Source organism: Thunnus thynnus, chromosome 8, assembly GCF_963924715.1.
Source record: "Thunnus thynnus chromosome 8, fThuThy2.1, whole genome shotgun sequence".
Taxonomy (NCBI): domain Eukaryota; kingdom Metazoa; phylum Chordata; class Actinopteri; order Scombriformes; family Scombridae; genus Thunnus; species Thunnus thynnus.
The window spans coordinates 27,544,382-27,567,756 of NC_089524.1; the positions used below are offsets into that span (position 1 = coordinate 27,544,382).

Below are 23,375 nucleotides of genomic sequence, written 5' to 3' on the forward strand. Positions count from 1 at the left end.
GATGCTGTGGTTGTGACATGTATTTTCCCCCTTGAATCAAGGTGTGTGTTAACGGAGTTAATAATGGGTAGATTAAACTACAGTATAGCAGGAGGCATAACTAAAGGATCTGGTTATTGTCTTTTCAGTACGCTTATTGTGATTCTAAATGGAAAAAGATGTTTCCTTACTAGGACAAGTCTTATTGTTCTTATTGTATTTTAGACAGACTTTGAGTCCCGTGGGACTCTCAGTTCCTTCCTACCCCTCGTTTATGTTGAAGAATTTACTTTGTTCCGACTGTCTCAAATAGCATCTCCAGTCACTCATTTTCCAAGGCCACAATAACAAGTCTGTGTCTGATTTAGAATACAGCAGGTTGATAGTTGTTCATTACAGAACCTCAAAGCTTCAACTCCAGTCCCACTTCTTGCTGCTTTGATCCAAATGCAGTCTGCATGTAGTGTAAAAAACTAGTACTGAGATTTGCAAATGTATTACAGTTTAGCATTCCACATCTACCCACATGGGGCCTTCGTGTTTGTCTGTAGCTTCATCTGTGCCTGGGCACGTAGGTGTCAGCTTGTACCTTTCTTTTTATCTCAGGGATAATGCTGGATAGTTGATAGAGGATCAGGAAGCTGTCAGAACCTGCTCTTGTGTACAGGTGTGGTCTCTTTACAGACAGCATAAGGGAGGAGCTTGATTTAGCGAGTCATGTTTTTTGCATGTGGTGACTAATGCGAGATTGTTGGTGTACTGTCATTTTGGAGAGGGGTGCGACTACAGTGAGAGAGGCTTGTCACACGTCACATAGAGGACAGACAGGTGTGGTTATCTGTGGGAAAGCATCTTGTTGCTTTGCACATGCCTCAACAAAACCACTGCGCACGGGAAATCTTCCAAAGTTTTACCGAAACATTTACATTCGTTAAACTTATTTCACTAACAAAATCAGGGTGTGAGCTACCGTACGGCCTAATTGCATGTTTCATGCAAAATTTGTTTAAAGCGTGCCAACACTGGCTACTGCATATACTAACACTATAATTGTGCCACACCAGCACATTGCAATTGTACTGTCTGTATTCCAGATTGGTATTGTTATGGTTTGCTAACTTTAAAAATCCAAAAGCTGTAATTTGGCCCCTTTGTACTATATTTAAAGTTCACTTTTATAGAGCAATATCACAAAACAATCATTACACTGTGTATGGACAGCCATTGTTTTCAAAGCAGCCTTTTCCACAAGGTGTTCACATTATTTTGTCTACCTCTCTAGTTTCGGGCAGGAGGTATTTTACTCTCGATGAGGACCCCCCGCAGTCTGGCCTGCCTTCCTTTCCCTCCCCTGTAGGGTATTTGTAGCACATCCATCCATCTGCTGGGAGAATCATTAAACTTTACAACATGAAGCTTGAAGTTTGTTATAGCATTTGGTTTCCCCCTTCTGGCATTGTTACAGAAGTACCACAGTCACTAACATGCACTATTATTTTACAATAGAAGAGATGTTTTCTACTGTAGCAGCCGCCTATTTTAGAGGAGTTAGGCCTTCACAGAGGTTTGGTGCACAATCCAATTATACCCGGAAAAGCTTATTGGCCTAACTTACAGTGTAAGCATTCAGTAGGGGTTGCAGTGGAGTGGCTTACATCTACTGGTCTTTGTTTTTCTAAATAAGCCCATGTAGTATGTTTGGAATGCTGTGCGCTGAATTCTCGTCATAAGTAGATTTCTTAAAATTGTTTGGGTCTCAGCTGAGGAAATCATAGTTCAGAGATTTCAGTGTAGCCTGGTCTTAACTGCACCCCTCAGTTTCTTTTTGGTTTGTTCCACAGCCAAGGTGAGTTGACAGTGAGTCAGAGATGTCACTAGTTTTACAGGAAGAAGGTTTCAATTTTTTCTTTAAAGTATACACTCCAATCAAAGAAAAATACACCTGCCTTGAACTGTGATGATTTTTTTTTTGCAACGTGACATGAAGAAATTTTAGTTCTTGATGAACGTTTCATGAGGTATGTATGTGGATCTGGAAGACAAACATTCAATGTCTGTAGGAACTTCGGATTTTTGCTTTTTCATTATTTGAACCACACGGTAATATTTTGCCTATTGGGCCAGGTTTTCTGTATCTGTGTTGTTTACACCATGATCACCAGTTTAGTTGTAAATAGTCTCAAGGCAACATCTTCATTACCTTTTTACAATGTTTGTCTCTCCTTTTGCCTAATATGAGAAATATTTTGTTATCACATACCACTAATGAGGAAGATCACTCTCGGGGAACTACAGTCAGAGCATGTCGTTACATAAACATTAACAATAATTTCTCACACCTTGCAACACTTTTGACAGCTTTGTTCGTATTTGCTCACACTGTTATATTATACATGACACTGTTATGGATTGTTTGTGGTTAAACATTACAGTCCACAGTAAGTCATTGTGAGTGACTACAGTTAATCCCCACACTGTTTGTTGTTGTTGCTTGATTTACTTTGTGTTGTCTTCCACACTTTGGCTGTGTTAATACATCAGGTAACAGAGAAGCCCAACTGCTTGCTTTAAGTAATAAACAGGTTGATGGTTAATTAATATTTGCATTCTTACCCACCGATTACCCCAATACATCTTGAACTGCAATAATAGACATGGAGGACTTTGTTTTAGTGATGGTGTTCAGACCCTCAGCCTCAGACAAAAGTTTTCCAGGTGTTTCTGGGCTGCGGGTCAGAGCAGGCAGCCAGTGACTTGACAGCTGGTATGCCACTCAGCCCAGGAATGTGCTGGTCATTACATGCTGCTCACGGTTCACCTCTCTCACCCGAAACATGACTGGTTTGATTGTAGGGTCTGCTGAAGAAGGCCTTTGTCAGGCCCTCGGGGACCGACTGAATCCGCCCGCTCACCTGCAAGTGCAGGTTGGGTGCATACAGCCTCAGCATGTTTCTGCACGCTAATACTGGACATGATACTGCTCTTTATCTTATGTTATTTACATGCTTTGCGAAGTGAACGTACTTGACAGACAAGTTATTATCACAGTTATCCCTAATTTTAACTTTGGTTAAATGGAGATGTTATACAAGCTAAAGCTTCAGTCTTTCCAAGCCGCATACTGTAAGCCTTTTTGTCACATTTATTAGTTTTACTAAAGAAATCACGCCATGGTCACATCAAAAATTTATGTGTAATGAGTGTTATGAGATGCATTTGTTAAAAAAAAAAAAAAAAACTTGTGAAGAAAATAATGCATTTGCTGAACCTCGCAATGAAAACCTTGTTTGGATCGTATGGTTGATTGCTTCCCTCACAGTAGATTACTGTGGATTTTATTGCCTTCCTATCAGCTTTAGGTTGCAACCATTCTTTGCTAATCTGCTTGCCTGTCACCAGACCTCTTGCCAGTGTGCCAGAGTACTTTTAAATAAGCAACACTTGTTGGTCACTCAAGCAAGAGTATTCCTCCTTGTTGATGCCATTTAGGATGGTCATTATCCAAAGTCAAGACAGCTATAACTAGCTGTACTGTCCTCCTGTTCAAAAGGAGGTGCTTAGTCAAATTCGCAATAAAAAATCACCTGTTTGGATTATTGTGATTTGTGAGTTGCAAAGATTTAGTTTTTTATAAGAAAAGGGTTGAAGTTATGCACATTTGACCATTTGTTTCAAACTGAACAGCACTTGCGTCGTAAATAATTTCCTATACAGAACCAGATCCTATTAAATGTGATTAGTTGTATGAGATCATTTAAGTCCAGAAGAGCACAAAACTTTTATCAGTCTATTTTTACTTTGGAAGTAGAGAATTTGGACAGGACAACACAGGCTGTATCCTAAAATCTTAGACACCTGGCCTCAGCTTTGTTGATAACAAAAGAACATTTAAAAAGCAGGTTTGAGAGAAAAGTATATTATTTATTGATATTTTTTGTATACATTTTTATGTAACATTTATCAGATAAACAGTACTTGTCTGCAATAGGGGGATGTAGCCTGTTAATATTGTCACTTTATTTAACTTTTCAGTTTATTTTCAAAACATCTTGCCAAAGGACTGAAAATTTGCTGGCTGGCAAACACTGGCACGTTTTCAGATTGTTATTGGTGGTTATTAATGTGCATTGTCCCTGTGAATAACTAAATTAAATTAAACCAATCAAGAATTTGATCCATCTTAGTACACATCAGCATTATGCATAGCAGAATGCCATAAGACTACACATGAACCATTTTTGTTCAATAGAATTGCGCCACAATTAGAAAGAAGTGCATGAATGACCTGTAACACACTGCCTATTAATCAGACAAAGTGTAATTAAGTATGATACTAATCCTTTTTTTAAATCAAATTGAGCCACCATGTCATAATCCTTTAAATCCAACCACGAAATATACTCTAAATATTATATGAGTGACAGATGCTGAATTTCCAAAAATGTTAATGTCAGTTTAACCCCAGTGAAACAAATGTAAATATAAATGGTATAAATATTAAATGTTTATCTGTTATTTAAGTTCATAGAACGCAAATTAACAAGCAGAACTCAACACAAACTAAAACAATGTAATAACAGAATCATAACAAAATGTTCAAGAGTCAATACTTTGAATACTAAGTGGTATCTGTCATGTGTTATTAACATCCCTTACTTGGGCAGTTGCATTGCTCGTTACTCGAGGCTTTCAGGAAACAGGGTGCCCTCGCACCCTAGAGATCAACCTGTTGCCATAGAAATGGGAGAAATGCATGTCTGCCTCACAACAGGGGAGATGGGAAGAGAAGAGTCCGGCATTTCATCCCATCATTAGCATATTAGCCCCTTAGAGCCAATAAGACGAGGCAAGGTACGAGAATACTCCAAGGGGACTGGCTGTGACAATAGCCCTCCTCCTTCTCTGTACACTCATCCACCCCCCTTTCAGGGGTAAAACCCCAGTAATCCTGAAGGAAATCTCCCCTCCGTTCAAACTAATTCTGCCAGGAGAACTTAGTTTTAGTAATGGTCATTGTGGGTTGAATTCTATGTTTTTGAGTTGTTGGTTGGTGTTTGTTTGCAGGTAGTGGATCAGTGGCAGAGTTAAGCGATGATGCTCAGATCTCTGCATGTCTCTTTATTTTGGCCTGTCTCTGAAGTGTCTGTGGAATGTGGTGCCTGACCAGCACACGGGTAAAACTGGTCTCACTTTGTTGTCCAAACTGAGCTCCAGTCTGGTATTATTGTGTAGGTCTTTTGGATTTCACATTTCTTCTTTGTGTCCATTTTGAATTCCTTCATCCAGATGTTTGGTGAGTCAAAATTAACTTTGTTTTATTCACTTTTTGTGTCTTAAACCTTCTGACTTCTGTGTTTGAAGGCCGTCCTACCTGCAGCTTTTTATCTTTTAACACATTGGGGTTTCCTTTGCTCGGGTTTATGACCCTAATACTCTGTTATTGTTTTGATTGTTTCTGTCTTATCATTCAGCATGAGGTCATGCATCATTTAGGTTAAGCCACGATCAGCTAGACTTAGCATTTCAAAACCAAATGCAAATTAATCTTTGAGGGAAAAGGCTTAATAGTAAAGCTAAATTATCTGTGAACGTTCTTGTTAGCATTTCAGCTGTAAGGTATTACTAATCACAATAGGTAATGAGTTTGTTTGAAAGTTTAACATGTTCTCTGTTTGGTTTTGTATGCATGTGTGAGCTGTTTATTTTTGAATGTGGACTCTTTGGTACCGGACTCATTTGAAGTGAGATGGGGCTCTAAACCGATCACTCTGAAAACAGTCTCTCCCCCTGCCCCCATTCCAGCCAACTGATTCACTTTCCGAGCATATCTGTGCTGGCCCAGCTGTAGCCCTGACGATAGGCCTAATAAAACCAGCTTCATTTGCATACCAATAGCAGGCGCCATGTGTGGCTAGCTCCTAGTGCCCCAGAAACATGGACTCTGAGGAGACAAGGAAGACTGAGCTTCATGTTGGCTTTTCTTTGTCCTCTAAATAGGCCTTAACTCTAATCCACAATTCATTTTTCTGGAATTGTCCCACTTTGTTGACCTTAACCAAATCTCTGTCTCCATCTGAAAATTCTAAAAAAAATCTATGAAATGAGTGTGAATATCATAGTTATTTATTTCACCCAGCAGTTCGATTTTAAGGATAAGTCTCGATCTAAAGGAAGCTGTTGTTTGGACCTCTTGTCATCAGATCACTGAAGGCCTTTAGACAAGGTGACTGAGGGGGCAGGACCTCTTGACCTCATGGCTTTGTAGGGCCATCCTGAGTCCAATGAGAGTGAAAGCATGCAAAGCTTTGTCCAAAATTCTTGACCATTATAACACCAATGTTTCACGGTCCCCTCTCAGTAAATCTAGGTACCTTGGTCTAACATACAATACCAGACTGAGGCTAAAAATAAACATTCAGAAGTGTTTAAAGATGTTTTTAAAATGTATTGCACTTACATTAAATGTTGCTTTCACAGAGTTTAGAAGCTAAAAGTCACAGAGAAAAAACAAACTCATTCTAAACACAGGCCTTGAATTAGTTTGGTGGCACATTTCATCCAAGCAAGAAATGATCCCTTGTTTTTCCCCTTTGTCCTCATTTTAAAATCGTACACATAAAACTACATTATGAGTATAGCTACAGCTGTAACTACAAAGTACTATCAAAGTCCCTTGTTCCTGTCAAATGTTGACAGTTTTCTATCCTCATTGAGGATAGAAATGCTGTCTGGGAGGCAGACGACAGCTTGGATTGAGGGGTGAGGTGGCTGATCTGATTGTGTAAGAGATTCTCTATTCTCTAAGCCCCCTGCCCCATGCTGGGCTTGTGTTCCCCTTGGGACCATATGGCAAAGTCTGAGCACAACCAGCTCACCTCAGCTATGTCCTGTTCAGATAATGAGCCTGATGAGAGATGAGTAAAACTGCGTGCGTTTCACTGATATTGTCTGCTGTGATGTAGGTCCATCATATGGGGAGTTTTCATATTTCTGCATGAAACTCATAACTATGCGACAACATGAGCATATAGTAGTTTGTCCAGGAGAGGGAGCTATAACACCATTCATCAACAGCCATTTACACTCCTGTGGACTACATATTACTGTCTAGTGAATTAGAAGCAGTCTGTCATAACTTAGCTGGATTGGAAATTTAGGGAACCTTTGTCCTAGTGAGCTTTTGCGACCAACACGCTCAGTTTTCTGCAATGCTGAAGTGTACACAACCTTTCAAAAGTAACCACTAACTAAGTCTAAATGCAACAGTTAGTGGTGTTTGTCCTGTCTTCTGTTATCAACTGAGTCCAGTCTATTGTGGGTGAGCTCTTAGTGTGTTTGTTCCTCCCCCTGCTGCCTAGGAATTTGAAAATGGTGGATATTGTAGCTCAGAAAATGCCCTCAGAGAATGACGTGCATGTGGCCAGAAGCTTTCTTACGAAGATTTTGCGAAGTTCCATGAGGTACGGTTCTGTTGCGTCATCGTAATCAGTAGTACCTATCCCTATCTTTCTTCTCCTCCCTTCCTGTGTGCCCTGTGCCCATTAATTGACATTAATCATTTCTCAAGTAATATTATCATTCATTCCTCTCATAGCATCTCTCCCTCTCCTGTGGTTGATTACCTGCCCTTCACAGCATGCCTGTTTGGATTGTCTTGTGGTTCATTTCATTAGATAAATAAGATCCATTCCATGTGTACAGCATGCATTACAATGTCTGCTCATGACATGTATACACAGGTTTTGTATATTGATAAAGAAATGAAATTGTATTTAACATAAGCTTATTTCATTTTATGGTAATATGTTGTATCTGTTTACCTTCTCCTGACATGCATTACAGAAAGAACCGCTTTAAAGGGTATGTTTCACACGCATAATTAACAACTGTACAAAGCTTGTGATGAAGCAGAGAAGCAAATTAGTTTTTAAAATAGTTTTTATTTGTAAATGTTAGGATGAATCTGAAGTGTTTCAAATCACTGCCTTGATGGACATGCAGTAAGTTGCAGAACAAGCTGCATTTATAACTCTCAGTTGCATAGATTTATATGTGGAAGCACATGATGTTTTCCATAAGGGGTTGGTCTCTAATCCACTCTGTGTCTTTTGCCCTCTCTGCAGGCGGAATGAACCCATAAGCAGGCCTCACTCCTGGCACTCTACCAAGTTCAACGAAAGCCAATCAGAGACTGCCAAAACACAGTCTCCACCCACGCCAGTCTGGCACACCAGATATGATGCAAGGTAACTCCAGGATCTTGAAGTTTGCTTCTTGACTCTCAATGTTAGATATCAAGCTTTTTTAATGAACAGTTTATCATTATACTTACAGGGGCTTTTAATTGTAGTTTTCCCTTGAGTTGTCATTCTACAACATAAACTTTTCCCTGAAAATCCAAAGGTTTTGTTTTCTTGTTAGTTAAAAATAATGAGGTGGCAACACCTTCATAGCATTGGCTCAGATGGTGAGGATTCATTTTATTGACAATGCTATACCCCTTTATAAAAATAGAATCATGAATTGCAAGAAGTGCATTCATGAAACTGGGTAGAATTAGAGCCCATAATTCATAACTTAATAAACAACAGCGATCTATAAAAAACAGTCTACTTTTGCTGAAGAAAAACAGGTTTTTGTGTGTATTTTCACACTTGGTCCTTTGTTTTAATCTCCAGCTCATCCTCAACTGATCTCTCCTCTGGCTGGGAGCAAACAAACCTGCGCCGAGTGTCCGACCAGTTCAGCTCTCTTGGCAGCATGGACAGTCTAGAACATGTATCGCACCCATACCCTGCCGGTCAGCTGTCACCTGCCAAGTCCAATAACAGTATGGAGCACCTTGGAGGAGGCAAACGAGACTCTGCCTACAGCTCCTTCTCCACCAGCTCTGGCACACCAGACTACACCCTCTCAAAGAGCAATGCTGCATCAACAGAGAACATGCTCTATAAAGTCAATCAGTGGGATGCAGGAGGAAAGCACAACAATGGCAGAAACAGCCAGAGTCTGATCGAGGGAGTCAAACAGGATGATAGGCTCACCTACTTTCAGATGCCAGGAGGCTGCGATGGTCCACAGACTGATGACCAGGCTGGCTCTCGCCACTCCACTTCAAGTAGAACCAGCTGTGGACCTGTTTGGCATGTTCCTGAAAAAAAGAAGACCGCCTCCCCTTCTCCTCCCCCACCGCTCCCACCTGCACGCAGTGACAGTTTTGCTGCAACCAAGGTACATGAAAGAGGGCTCATTATAGCTCACCCTGAAGGACCTAATTCACATGTCCCCTCTAAGGTTTCCACTGAAAATTGCCGCAGCCACAACCTATCCCCAAAAAATGACAGCGACAATTTTTACTCTTCATCTGATAAGTCCAACCACAACCAGTTCAACTCAAACAAGCAGTACTCCCTGTCCAGCTGTGACGTTCGGCAAGGCCAGTCCTCTCATGTTAGCCAGTCCTACCATCAAAGACACCATAGTGACAAAAGCACTTTTTATCCACAACCCTGGGCTACATCCGTACCAAAGCCACAGAACGTAGGTGGTTACGTTTGTAGTATGCAGGAGCTGTCTACTAACGGTTCTCCACAACTCTTTGGTCAGAACCAGAGAAGGAACTTAAGCACCTCCCTGGCTACCACTGCCACTGATCAAAACACTGATAGCAGTGGACATAGCCGATACTACTGTGTCACTACATGCCAGCCCACTCAGCCGAACCCCCAAACCTTGTCAGGAAAACCAGAGGACAGGAAAAGTGCCACAGGCATAGATCTGGCACAGACTGGAAATGAGCGGAACTCACAGTCAGTCACCAAAGCCAAGTATAATCTGCCCCAACAACAGCAGCAACAACACTCCTCGCACAGTAGAGACAGTAACGGATACAGCAAGCACCAAGTTACTACTGTACTAGAAACCTCTGTACCTAAAGTCAGTTCTGATGATAGGGCAGGCCAGAGAGGACACAACTCACAAAATGCAGAAGCTCAGTACATGAATTATTCCCCTAGCAGACAGTCTGAACAACGGAGGTCTCTGCCACTGCAACACAGAGAAGTACCCCAAGACATCAGACATCACAGCCAAGTCAGCAACAAGATCTGCCCACAGGCAACCCCCATGCTCCACTCTCTGTCCATGGATGCAGCAGGCCAAGATGAGAAATCAAGAGGCACTGATGAGTCCCTTGAAAGCAAGCAGGTGAGACGCAGCGAGCGTTTTGCCACAACATTAAGAAGTGAAATCCAAATGAGAAGAGCCAAGCTGCAAAAAAGTAAAAGTGCAGCTACCCTCCCTGGTACTGAGGGTGAGACTGAAGAGGATCGGGATGTCTGGAAGTCGACTGAAAGCAACACCCCGACATCTGCAGATAGCCCCTTCACCAACTCCTACAAGGATAATCTGAAGGAAGCACAAGCGAGGGTGCTCAAGGCTACTTCTTTCAGGAGGAAAGACCTGGAGCCTATTTTACTGGAGCACCCTGCAGCTGAGGCCTTACCTACCTACCCATCTTCAGCTCTGGCCCGGAAAGATATCACCCCTCTACCAACTGTGTCAGAGTCTGTAATGAGTAAATCGGGGCCTGTAGGCAGTCAGGTAACTCGCATTGGTGGCCGAAAGCGTTTTCCAGCAGAAAAGAAGGTAAGGTCCTTCTCTGAACCAGACAAAATCCACGAAGTTGGGGTAAAAGAAGAGCTCCCTCGCAATGAAAATACAAGCTCCTCACTTGAGCAACAAAAGCTCTTTAAAGAAAACGGGAAACCAATGTTCCCCAGTCACATGCCCCCTCATAGCTATACCGAGAACCCAGCTGAGGCCAAGGGCCGAGGTCTTGCCTCCACCAGTGAAACAGAGCACACACTGAAAGGGATCAGGAGCAGAGAGTATACTGAGGAGCTCCAGGGAGTCCCATACTCTGCACAGAAACAGTACGTCCTGGACCAGCAAAGACTTGGCACCTTTGCTGAGTATGAGGCGAGGTGGAATATACAGAAGAAACCTCCAGAGACAAAAGCGTCTGGACGGTACCGGTCAGCTGATAACATCCTGGATCCAGGGCCAGAGGAGAGAACTAAAACTGCCTGTTTCCATGAAAGATCCCAATCCTCTCCTTCAGCTGACATCTATGGGCAGGTGAGGGACAAAGTCTGATTTTTAGTCATCTAAAATGATTTGGCCATTACCCTGATTTGTATTCGAAACTTACACATTTTATTGGAATAAGCCAAAATAGGTGAGGTGAGGGGTCTCACTGTAACTTGGTTTTAGTCACTTAGAGTTTGCAATTGTGTCAAAACCTCATGGTGATTTTACATCTTGTTAAGACAAGCACACTGGACGAAGTGAAAGGAACAAAGGAAACAGCCAAGTCAAATATTAATCCATGTTTGTTCATAGTGACACACCCTCAGCTTAAGGAAGAGGGGGGCATCAACCTGCTGATTTTTTTTTTTTGTGCCAGTACAAAACCAGGAAGCTGCAACATAGATTGTAAGAGTAATTAACAAAAGACAAGAGTTTTGACTCCTTGAATGAGTTGGAAGCCTCTTTTCTGTAGATTTTTAGATGTTTCTGCATAACGTAAGATGTGTTTGTTTTACTTTATTTACAGAAGATTCCAGTTCCCACAGTAACGTCTGAGACAGAATATTCCCAGGCGGAGAGTAAACTGTCTGAACCGCCACACAACACAGCCACAGGGTGAGTAAATCTCATTTGATGTAACTTGTCAGCACATCTGTTGCAGTGGGAAACTCTCCGTGTCCACAATACAGTGCAATTATAACCTTTTTAAGTAACATAGTAAAGTTTAAAGAGTGTCAGTGTTGCATTTGATTTGAGGATTGCTTTTTGTGTCATCTTGAGTAATCTCTGGTGTAGTGAAATGGTATTATTATGTGTCATCAGTGGGTAGGGTTGAAACTAAATGCTAGTATTACAATGAACAGTATTCTATTTGACCTCTTTATTAATTATTTTGCTCTTACACCAGTGTCTTCGTTATTCTGTCAGCATACTTAGTGTGATATCTTAGTGTGTTTCTGCTCATGATCTTGATCAGTCATAGAGGGCAGTAAGTCTGTAGAAGAACAGTGAAGTCTTTATAATCTGTCAAGGCATACCAGTGGCACTGCCTTGGCGCAGCTGTGACAACATAAGCCGTCTCTCTGGCTGTGCTTTGTGTCATTTAGTGGAGGCTTACTTCTGTAGGCGAGGCATCTGACTGTGTCTGTGACAGTGAGGAAGTGTTTCTTCTGCCCTCCACCAGAGTGTAATGGGGAGCCCAGTTCAGGGGGCCAGCCTGAAGGCATGAAATTATCATCAATAAGATCTGTTACTTTGCACAATTGGAGATTTATGGTAATGTGGGTCAGCCGGTCCACCACTTTGGTCAAGACTGATATATCTCCACAACATTGGATGAATTGTCATAAAGGTTTGTAAAGACATTCAGGCCCCCATCAGGATGAATTGTAATCAGCATCTTTAGGTCAAAATTTCACTTTGTCAAATTCTTCGGTTTATGGCCAAATACCTGTAAAACTTACATTCCCGCCCTTATACTGGCTAAACATTAACTTGCTAGCATTGTCATTATGAGCATGTTAGCATGCTGACATTAGCATTTAGCTAAAAGCACCGCTGTGCCAAGATACAACCTCAGAGCTGCTAGCATGGCTGCAGGCTCTTGCTTTGCCTTTGGCATCTGAAAAAAAAGAATAATGCAGAATTCTGCTGTTTTTTTTTTTGTTTTTTTTTCAAATAATTAGATGTAGGCTAAAGAGAATATAGTGTCTCAGTAAGAGGGTTTCACCAGCTAAATGCAGACTAACTTGTAATCATGACTTGTATGAGATAATTCTTTTTTGTAGTCATTGTTGAAATAGTGTGGAAATATTAACTCCAGCTCTGTTTGGAATTGTATTTATGCGACTGAGAGTTTAAATCGTCCACACAATAATATGAAGAGGTCTGTATATATAAAATGGTTTGGTCATAGTGGATCAAACCTGCCTCCTCAGTAACTGTTTGTTTTGTGGGCAGGGTGAAGCATTCATGATTTCATGTTACCTTTTGATCACCCAGTATTAACTCCTGTCTTATGAAGACAGTGAAATATAATTGTTTTGTGTTAATTTGACCAATCTTTTTTTTAAAATTCTGTCTCTTTTGTGAGTCCACCAACTTTATGAAAGTATAATACTAAATTGCCGGGGTTCCCCTTTTAATGGAGATGAGTTTAATGCTTTGTAATAGAGGTATTACCTGATCTATACATTGAGAGGAATTATTTTCCAGTGCCAGCGTTTTGAAAATGCCAACTCTTTAATAACCAGTTTAAAAAAAACATGATTGTCTTTTACTCCAGTTATTTAGAATGAGTCATGGAGTCAGTATTGTGACATAGTCAAGATGACTTCATGGATTTACAACCAGTTATTCAGGAGGCTTTATGCAGTATCTAAGCTCCCACAGGTGAAACTCATTGACGGGTATAGAGTATCTGGTCTTGAGCAACCTCATTGTACCAGCCACGCCATATGACACTCTACGTTTGCATTACAACAACAGTGTAGCGGATGTTATTGTCATTGAAAAGTCTGGGAGATGAGCTTAGTGAGGCATGCTCCACCCAGATATTGTCATTGATACAGGCGTAAAGAGACACCAACAGGTGGCTTCTGTCACAGAGAGCTAGCAGACAGACGACACACTCACTTTTACTTCTACTCTATGGAAATGACAGGGTTAAAGCTTCACTTGGGGTGAGTAGGAACATTAACTTGTCGCAGCTTGTAAGAATTCCAATTGGGAGGTTTGAACGATGGCGTCTGTCTGTCCACAAGTCACCACACTGTATCTTGTGACTGCAGGATCAATACAATTTTGTCTTAATGTTCTCCGAGTACTCCTAATTGAATTTGTTTCGGAGGACTTGCATGCATGGAAATGTAATCTGTGTGCATGAAACCAGGCTGAAGCAGGTTTGCATGCTTTTACCATTTACAGTCTGGATGGCTCATTTAATGACAGCATGCCACTGTGTTGTATGGTTAAACTATGCTAAAGGAGACACAACATCATTTCAACTCCTTTAGGCCTCCAATGATGTCTGACTTTACCTACAAAGAGTTAAAACTGTAAATGGGAATCAGGCAGGAAAAAGTGATTCGGTCTTGCTTCTTTGCACTGGAGGATTATTTATTCCTCTATGCAGACTTGTGGGAACTGAAATATGCCTCTTCAGGCTGCCAGCTGAACAGTTACCAGGGAGGAGACTCGCAGAAGAGAGGGAGACATGTGTCTTGTCATGCTGGCACAGTCCTAATCATAGTGGCTGCTGGAACAAGGCCTCTGCCACAGTGTATTATTTGATTGAGCTGCAGATGATAGTCCGTGCTGTCTCGCTGTGTAATTAAAAGCTTTCTATTGTGTTTCTCAGGTTCTCTGACAGAGGGCCCGGTGACTGTAAAGTGAGAGAAAAGCCTGTGGAGTTTGAGCGTTACTCAGCGCCACCCCCTCCGCCCATGACAGGAACCAACCCTGACTGCAGACATAGAGCTACTCCAGCCACTGTGAACCACAGACCCACATCTATCTCTCATAGTCTACCAGAGTCTGCCCTCCCTCAGCCTGAAGACCACAGCCACACTGAGCCACCATCTGGACCAAGGAGGAAACCCTCTGTGCTGGAGAAGCCTCCCCCACCCAGATGCCCAGACTCCCACGAGTCCTTCGCCAGTTCCCAGAGTGAAATCTTCACCCACCGCTCTCCCAACAGTGATTCTAACACCGCCTTTGTCCCCACCCACTCTCCAAAGGGAGATTCTGAGCACGGCAAAGGACTTGTGGACAAAGGACAAGGGGCAGTGCATCAGCTATCAACATCCAATCCTCAGCCTGCCTCTTCTCCCCCAGCTTCCTCCTACAGACCTTCAGGGCTGGCCACTATGGAGGGGCAGCGCTCTCCATCGCCACAGTTTTCCCCACAGAGACTCAGCGACAAGCCTCCAGTCTCTCTTCAGGATGAAGACTCAAACAGGTAATCTTAACTTTTTCATCTCATGAGAAAGAAAATTAAAGTTTTCATTCAGGAGCCAAACGAGTGCAAATATCGCTGCGAATGTTAAACCACTGCTCAGTGTAGTCAGAACTTCTACTCATTGTGTCTTTTATGCTACATGTACAAAGGAGCTTATTGAGAGTCAACATGTGAGTGCTATCAAGCCACAGTAAATTAGAGGGATTCTCCGCATTTCTATAAAAGCCACAGGCGGTTGAGGCGCAATTCAGCTAAATGCAGAAAATGTGAAGTGTAGTCTAAAGCCCTTCTCTTAAAGCTGTTTGTTCATCTTCTTGATTCTACAACTAATTGATATCATCTGTAGTGAATTTATGACTGTACAGTCCGATTATTACAGCTAGCAGAAACCAGAGTGGTGGGAGGAGTCCAGGAGTCTTGGATATTCCAGCAATACTGGGCATGGAAAAAATCTCAGTTGCCATCACGCAATGAAACTTTAAATCAGCATATGGCTGGAATAACAGCAAAAACAGTTCTTCTCCCCCTTTCACAGGAAGATTCAAGGAGACTCTTTCTATAAGACTGTTTTCTCTCTTTGCTTATATTTCAGGATGGAACATGTGATAGAAAACCAAAATACCGCAGTGAAGAAAGTACCCATCAGGATTGTGCACTCAGAGGGAGTTGCAGAGAAGGAGAATTGTCCGTTTTTACGGCACACTGACTCCCCTGTTGCTGAGGCTGAGAGTCCTGATGTAACCAGGCTCGGCAGCCTGGGCAGCAGCGCTTTTACTCGGCAGAGAGAGCCGGACAGCATGCCGGCTGTGCAGACAGACCCGAAGCCCTCAAGAGACCCATACTTGACCACTGTTAAAGATCACGTCACCTCCAACAGTCAGCAGCCACCGCAGCCCACAGAGGAGCCCGGCGTAACCATAGGACTGTCTGAGGACCAGAAGAGAGAGGAGCTGGCCAGAGACATCATGGGGAAGGATAAGTCACTAGCTGACATTCTGGACCAGAGCAAGATGAAGACCACCATGGACTTGATGGAGGGCATCTTCCCTCAGGGGGAGCAGCTGCTAGAAGGAGCTCACCAGCGCAGGAAGGTGCCAGCGAAACAGACCGTCACCCGGCCTGCCGAGGAAAGGTCAGCCTCTATCTTTAGCTTCCATACTAGACCTGAGAGGAACCCTGCAGCTTATATCAGTGATTTACTAGAGGTGTTGACATTTTTATTACATTGTTGAAGACACATTTAGTTTTTACCTTTGCTCACCTTACCTTGTTGGACCTTTTTAGAGTGTTTTTACTCTCAGCATACTCAGTTTATTTGACATGTACAAACAAAATTCACTCCTGAAAAAAGCTTTACAGCTTTACATTTATTCAACTATGTGTGTTGGAGATATGAGGTGAAACTATATTATATTCATGACTTGCACATCTTTTTGTGCCATCCTGGAAAAAATATAGACTTGAATCACTGTGACGTCTCGCTAACAGGAACAGTCACTTCTGGATAGACAACTGGCAGTTGATTTGAATTGCGGAGACTGGTTTATTTCTGTTGTCATTTTCAGCCATAACTGTAACATTTAAAGATATATAGTTAAACACAGTGGTCCGACCTAGCTGACGTTTCTGCTTTGACAAACCAAATCTACCCAACAGCAACATCTCACCGCCAGTCAGACTAACTGGTGGCTGCCTTTGTCACAGTGGGAAGCCACCTTACCACTGCTTTACTCATTTATACTTATACTTATTTAGATACACTTCTTTGTTTACTTCTTTACTTGCTTAAACTGACATTTATTTTTTCTCTGCGCCTCTGTTCCAAGTTTGATTCACCAAACCTTTCTAACCGCACAAACTTGTTGATGTTTCAACTTGATGAATGCCACCTGTTCATGAGTAGGTGCATGTTTGTGAGATTTGATCACTAGCATAGTCTGTTCTGCCACTGACAAAATTGTCACCCAAGAGTAAAAAAGAAGAAACATAATGTTGAGCTTCAAGTTCTGCTGTCAGAAATCAGCAGACAAAAACATAACAAATTTAGTTGTGTCAGTAGTCGTATTAGAGGACCCCAAAACAATATTAATAGAGCTACAAACCATATGTCATTAGATCTGCTCTGTATTGTGAGGAAAAGAGGGAATGGTTTGACATCTTTCTAAAGCAAAGCAGTCCATGAATTAGATGGCAGGAGGTCAAAAGGACGTGACTTTCATGGGGAGGAACCAGAGAATATTATACAGTAAGTGATGTTACACTGTTGAGTACAACAAAGGACGTTCACCGTGCTTAAAGACCCTGAGGCAACTGTTGTACTGAGAAAATGTTTCCAACAGCTGATGAACTGTATAAGTTGCAATAAATATGCCAATAATATCAAAATAAATAAATAAATAAAAAAGAAATCAAATGCTGTCAAACCTTTCAGGAAATAAGCACACAACGATGATGATGATGATGATTTGGTGAACGGAATATTAATTTAGCATGAGGTCTGTTTTAGTTATTTTATTTTAGTTGATGTCAGTAACACATTAAACTCCAGATTCTTCCAGATGAAGGCAATTCTTAAGTCAAACAAGTGTTTTTTCCACTGTGGAGAAAGGCAGATTATCTCTACATGACTCATTCAAAAGGCCTGGATAATTTGTGAAAAAGCTTTAAATTCTTAATAAGAGAAAATTGGTGAATGCAACAAGTTCGCTTGAGGTCCAGTGGTTCTTTTGACAAGATTACACTTTATTTTGTTTGGTTTCTTCACTAATATGAGAAACGTTATTTGTTATTTGTATCTCAGGGAAAAGGAGGACAGCATGGCGGCCGCTGTCACCATGGTGACCAGCTCTACATATTACAGCACTTCTGCTCCCAAAGCTGAGCTCCTCATCAAGATGAAGGACATGCAAGAGCAGCAGGAGGAGGAGAAGGACTCTGAAGATGAACTGGACATTGATTTGGCCAACAAGAAGGTACCCTAGACTTAGAGCCCATTGATCTTTAGAATTCATATGATAACAAAACTAGGAAGTGCTCGTTCTCGAAAGAACTAAAAAGTGTGAAAATTTGATAAAAACCTCCTCCATTTAAGCTTGAGAGCTTTTGTTTTCACCCACCTTCTACAAAAATCTTAATTCATGTAGGATCACAGTTTATTATACGTCTTCCCCTTAATAAAACTGATTATATTTTCATACTCATTTGCAGCAAGAGCTGATTGACAGCCTTAGCAAGAAGCTCCAGGTGTTGCGGGAAGCCAGGGAGAGTCTTCAGGAGGACGTCCTGGACAACAACGCTCTGGGAGACGAGGTGGAGGCCAGAGTCCAGCAGGTCTGCAAACCCAACGAGCTGGATAAGTTCAGGATGTTTGTCGGGGACCTGGACAAGGTGGTAAGCCTGCTGCTGTCCCTGTCAGGCCGTCTGGCCAGAGTGGAGAACGCCCTCAACAGTCTGGAGGAGGATGCTACTCCTGAGGAGAGGGTGAGTAAATGTAAACCTAACAGATAGCTAGTAAACAGTCCTTTAATGTTTGCTCACTCCAGCAGAGAAAACATTGTATATCTTCTCAAATCCTGATGTTTTGTTTTGTTTGTTTTTTATTCTCCAGCGTACATTGATTGAGAAGAGAAAGTTGTTGATCCGACAGCATGAGGATGCGAAGGAGCTGAAGGAGAACCTGGACCGCCGGGAGCGTGTGGTTTTTGATATTCTTGCCAACTACCTGCAGGAGGACAGCCTTACAGACTACGAGCACTTTGTCAAGATGAAGTCTGCGCTCATCATTGAGCAGCGCAAGCTCGAGGACAAAATCAAACTGGGCGAGGAGCAGCTCAAGTGTCTGATGGACAGTCTGCCGATAGAACAAAGGTTGTCCTTTTGAAGAAGCTGGATGCTGTTTGTGTTTGAAACAGCCCAAACTCTTGAATGATTAAGGCTAGTTATTGTGCTAGTTGCAGTTGAGCCCTGTGTCCAGCAGAGGGAGACAGAGATGAGAATCTAGAGACAAATGGCCTGTTTGGATCCATGAAGACTGTTGAACTTTTTTGTCATTTTTCACTTCAGTGTCACACAGAGCCGAGCACGTCCTACTACTTCACATCTTCTACACCGGACTGACAGTATCCAGAAGTAACTCCTCTGTGAAAGATGCTGCTTTTCCTGGCATCAAACAACCACTGTATCTAATGTCTTTAATGCCATTTTTTGCTTTGTTTTTATTTTAATGTTTTTTTTTTTGTTTTTTTTTTTAGTAATTTATTGTAGCCGTTTGAATCCGTGCAGGAGGGGACAGTATTTTATCTTCAACTGATTTGAGCTGCCATGCTACCTGATGTGTGTTAAAACGCTGAGCAACTAGGAGTATTTATCATGTTTTTATGTTTAAACAATTTCACACTCTGAAACCCTGTTCACGTTTCACATCATTTGAAAATCTGGCCAAATATTTCAGCAAATACGAGGCTGTTTTGGTTAACATTAATGTATGAACTAGTGGCCTTTTACAAAGACTTTTGTGTCCTTGCTTTTATCACTGAAGAAGCTTTTTTTCTTCTGCATTAAACTTAACTGTGATAAACGTGAGGTGAAGTTGGAAGGTTGTAGAGAAGAGTGTGCAGATTCTGGTCATTTTTAAGAGCACTTGTTCAACTTCTCTACACAGAAGAAGCACTTCACATTCAGACTTTTGGCTCAAGTGAAATCCACATTTGAAGTGCCTGGGAGTCACCCATGTCACTGCAAACACTGTCCGCTCTTTAATCCACTTTTGCCAGTTCTGTTCTGTTTTATTCACTCACAGCCAGAACATCTTATTTAGATTATGACGTGGCCACATATAAGTTGACCAAGTGTTGTTGTGTTTTGTATAGGGGTCTCATTACTTTACTGTGTATTGTTACTCACGGTGAAGATGTCGAATGCATAGTTACCACAGTCGTTACTTGACTTCTAGTTTAATTTCAACACTAAAAAATTGTTCAGGTTGATCATTTTGCCACCAAAAATGGAAGAAAAATCATTCCAAAGCATTTTGACCAGCTTGAACGTCAGTCTTATCAAATGTTTAAATTCCAGACTTTAGGGATTAAATCTGTCTCCCAAATGTAAAGCCTGTTTGTTCTGCACATTTGAGTATGTTACAGTTTTACACGCTTCATGCACTGCTACAGCCTGACTCTTAACACTTTATCAGCTGTGCTACTTTATATCAAATAAAGAGTCTGCTGAAAACAGGCAGTGGTGTCTGATTGATTTCTTTCTGGTGATCAGCTCATTCTGAAGTGTCATTCATTAACTACAACACTCCCTCCTCTCTACTGATAGTGTGGAAGATAAAGACTTTGACATGACGAGGAATATCTTTACAGCCAGCCTTCCTGTAAAGTAGCTTAAGCAAAATGCAGACTATCAAGTTGTTTCAGCATCTGTGGAAGTATTCAGTTTATACTGAGGAGAAACAAAACTGAACTTGATCATCGAGGTGAGTAAAAAGGATAAAATGTGTTAGCGGATTGCTTTATTTCCTCACTTACCTGGAAATATTTAAATGGACAATCATTAACCACATCAGTGCTCAAACTAACTACCTGCAGCTACTCAAAAACAAGCTTTCAATGCAACTCAACAGTAACTAAAGAGATTTATTCTATTTCTAACTGATAAAAAAATTGAATTTTCATCTTGAATAGTGTTGATGTTTTTTCCAAAGCTTCAAAAGGTGATTCTTCACCATAATGATTTGTAGATGTAATGTACTGTGTACAATAGATAATTTAGGAGAAACTTATGTATGATAGCTGCGATATTCAGATCACTCAGAGTCTATGATGTCTGACAACTTTGTGTAACAGAGAAAAAGAAAAGCATGGATTAAAAGCAGATTTTGTGTGAAAAATGGAAGCATTTGAAACACGATCTTTCCGTCGTCCAAGTTTTTCTTCCACTGTAATAATCAGGATATTTATTGATGTAATGTTATCTATCTATCCTTCTATTAATCTAGTTGAAGATTCTTACAGTATATGTACAGCTCACCTTGAAAAATAAGTGTAATGCTTATAAAGTAAAAAAGACACCAAGGAATCACACAGAAACCATAATATCACTACAACTTGATTTATCACCTTTACTAACATGCTGAGTATTTCAGAATGTGAATGTTTCAAGATAAGATGAGTGTATAAGAATCTTTTCATATTGTTATTGTAAATATGCAGGTATACATCAGTAAATGTACAGTACTGTATATGAATATATATATGCTGGTTAATGTAGCGCATGTGCTGTGACGATAACAGGCCTTTTTCACAGAGAACGTTTTAACTTGTCACAGCAGAGAAAACACAGGTGTTACTAATAACATTAACGAGGGCTCTGTTCTTTTCAAGTGTCTCAGTAAATCATGACAGTGTGACAGTGAGCCAGCATGTGTAACACCAGGACCCTGAGACTGAAGCAGTTAAATAGAATTCAGCCATCATTAATTTTATTATCTACACTTGTGCTTTTTCCTACTGTGACATGTTAAAATGTCCTCTGTGAAAAAGGCCTGATATCCTCACAAAAAAAGAACATGATCCACACTAATCACCAGTAAAAATGTTTTGTTTTCATGTCTGTTTTTCACACAATATCAGCATTTTACTCACACATTTTATTTACCTGCTGCAGTTAATACTCTTTAAAGGGTCAGTTCACGTTTTATGCATTTCTTCAGTAGGAAGTTGTTCCAATGACAATTGCTGACAGTGGATTATCACAGACCTCACTGTCAAGGTCTGTGATGTGTCTGTCAAGAGGGGGGGTTGTTTGATTTATCGTTTTATTGCATACAACAATGTAAAGATATAAGTTACAGCACTCCTAAACCTGATTTGAACTTGTGATTGAGAAGAGGAAAAGAAAAACCAAATGTGTCAGGAAAAATAATAATAATAATAAAAAATATTTAATTCAATAGTGTAATTTAAAAAATATATATTTTAGTGAACTGACCCTTTAAAGGGTCTCTCTGAGGTGAATCCCAGCATACATTTGGCACAAACTACTGATCCCCATAGACCCCCCATCCCCATCTCATAATGTCTCCAGTGTATTGTGATCAGTACACTGTGTTTACAGATCTGAGCGTAAACCAGGATGTAAATGCGGATCTATGAAACACACAGTGAGCTTCTGAGTTTGAGCTTCTTTAACACAGCTGAATATTTTTGTATTCAGCAGGAGTGATGGATGTGAACTCAACAACGTGTGACTCAGAGATCCGTCTCTCGGAGCATTAGCAGTGACACGGGGCAGGATGATGTACCTGGCTCACACAGCCCACTGGCAGTTCCTCAGCCTGCTGGCAGGAGTCCTGGCATGGATCCTCATCATGACCACGACTGGCATGAATGAGTGGCGTCTGTGGCAGGTGGCCGACATGTCTGTCATCACCTCGGGCGTGGCCTGGGTGGGTATCTGGAGGGTGTGTTTCTACAGCCACGCCCTTCCCAAAATAGAGAACTGTCAGAGCATCAGCATCTCGGACCCCTTTGTTCCGGCAGAGATCCCTGTGGCTCAGGTGCTGATGCTGCTGGCGGTGATCTGCGGCATGGCGGGGAACATCAGTGCTGCAGTAGCCATGAGGATCGCTTACTTCTCTGTGCAGGATCGTAGGAACATCCGGCTGGTATTTGTGCTGGCAGGGACCCTGTATGTGCTCACAGGGACGATCTGCTTGGTGCCGCTGGCGTGGAACATGAACTCTGTGCTGAACAACAGCACCATAGACTTTACTCCAGAGTTCTACCTCCCCACAGCTCCCGTCAAGCAGCAAGTGGGCACGGCCATCGGAGTGGGCATCTTTGCCTCCATCCTGATCATCATCAGCGGGCTGTTTTTTCTCTGCTACCAGTACGTCTGGGAGACCCTGAGGTCAGAGGCCCCCAGAGGCACCCGGGACCCATTCAGTGGAGCCCTGTCACAGAAATTTGAGTTGCCAAACGGAGAAAGCCGGGGCATAGATAATCCTGCCTTCTACATCGAGGAAGTCTCATGATAGCAAAACACAACGGCAAGAACAACTTATTGACTTAAAATCTCACGTTTTCAAAATTTTCATTCATAGAAAAGTGACTCGTTCAGATGTCAGAGTGAGAAGTCACATTTAAACTCAGTGCTGCAGAGTCAAAACATCTGTTGTTGACCTTGGGACCTTTGAGTTTATATGGCAGAACAATTGTCATCATGTTATATTACCAGAAACACTGTGTACATTGATCCAGGATGCCACAGGAAAAAACATTATCCAGAACAACAATCAAGATTTCATTGTCACTGGACCACAATCTGAAAAATAAAAAGTGAT

General features: G+C 41.6%; 2 protein-coding genes across 4 annotated transcripts in view; both read left to right on the top strand.

Moving 5' to 3' along the window:
- The window catches only part of shroom2a (shroom family member 2a), a 36,279-nt gene extending 16,019 nt beyond the window's left edge, over positions 1-20,260 (top strand). The window contains exons 1-9 of one of the 2 annotated variants that reach the window (XM_067597694.1): positions 4,031-7,439; positions 8,103-8,225; positions 8,658-11,118; positions 11,597-11,685; positions 14,429-15,028; positions 15,621-16,160; positions 17,829-18,000; positions 18,236-18,508; positions 18,636-20,260. In XM_067597694.1, coding sequence (XP_067453795.1) covers positions 7,348-7,439; positions 8,103-8,225; positions 8,658-11,118; positions 11,597-11,685; positions 14,429-15,028; positions 15,621-16,160; positions 17,829-18,000; positions 18,236-18,508; positions 18,636-18,908 — 4,623 coding nt within the window. In that variant the 5' untranslated portion in view covers positions 4,031-7,347 and the 3' untranslated portion in view covers positions 18,909-20,260. Of the gene's footprint in view, positions 1-4,030; positions 7,440-8,102; positions 8,226-8,657; positions 11,119-11,596; positions 11,686-14,428; positions 15,029-15,620; positions 16,161-17,828; positions 18,001-18,235; positions 18,509-18,635 lie in introns of those variants that run through there. The other variant, XM_067597693.1, reaches the window with a different exon arrangement.
- Positions 20,261-20,376: 116 nt separating this feature from the next.
- cldn34a (claudin 34a) lies at positions 20,377-23,375 on the top strand. 2 transcript variants are annotated; one of them, XM_067597697.1, is made up of 2 exons: positions 20,377-20,507; positions 22,247-23,375. In XM_067597697.1, the coding sequence occupies exon 2, from the start codon at positions 22,326-22,328 to the stop codon at positions 23,064-23,066; it is 741 nt and encodes a 246-aa protein (XP_067453798.1). In that variant the 5' UTR covers positions 20,377-20,507; positions 22,247-22,325; the 3' UTR covers positions 23,067-23,375. The 2 variants fall into 2 exon arrangements, with proteins under 2 accessions (XP_067453798.1, XP_067453799.1); XM_067597698.1 differs by having other exon boundaries at positions 20,380-20,507; positions 22,250-23,375.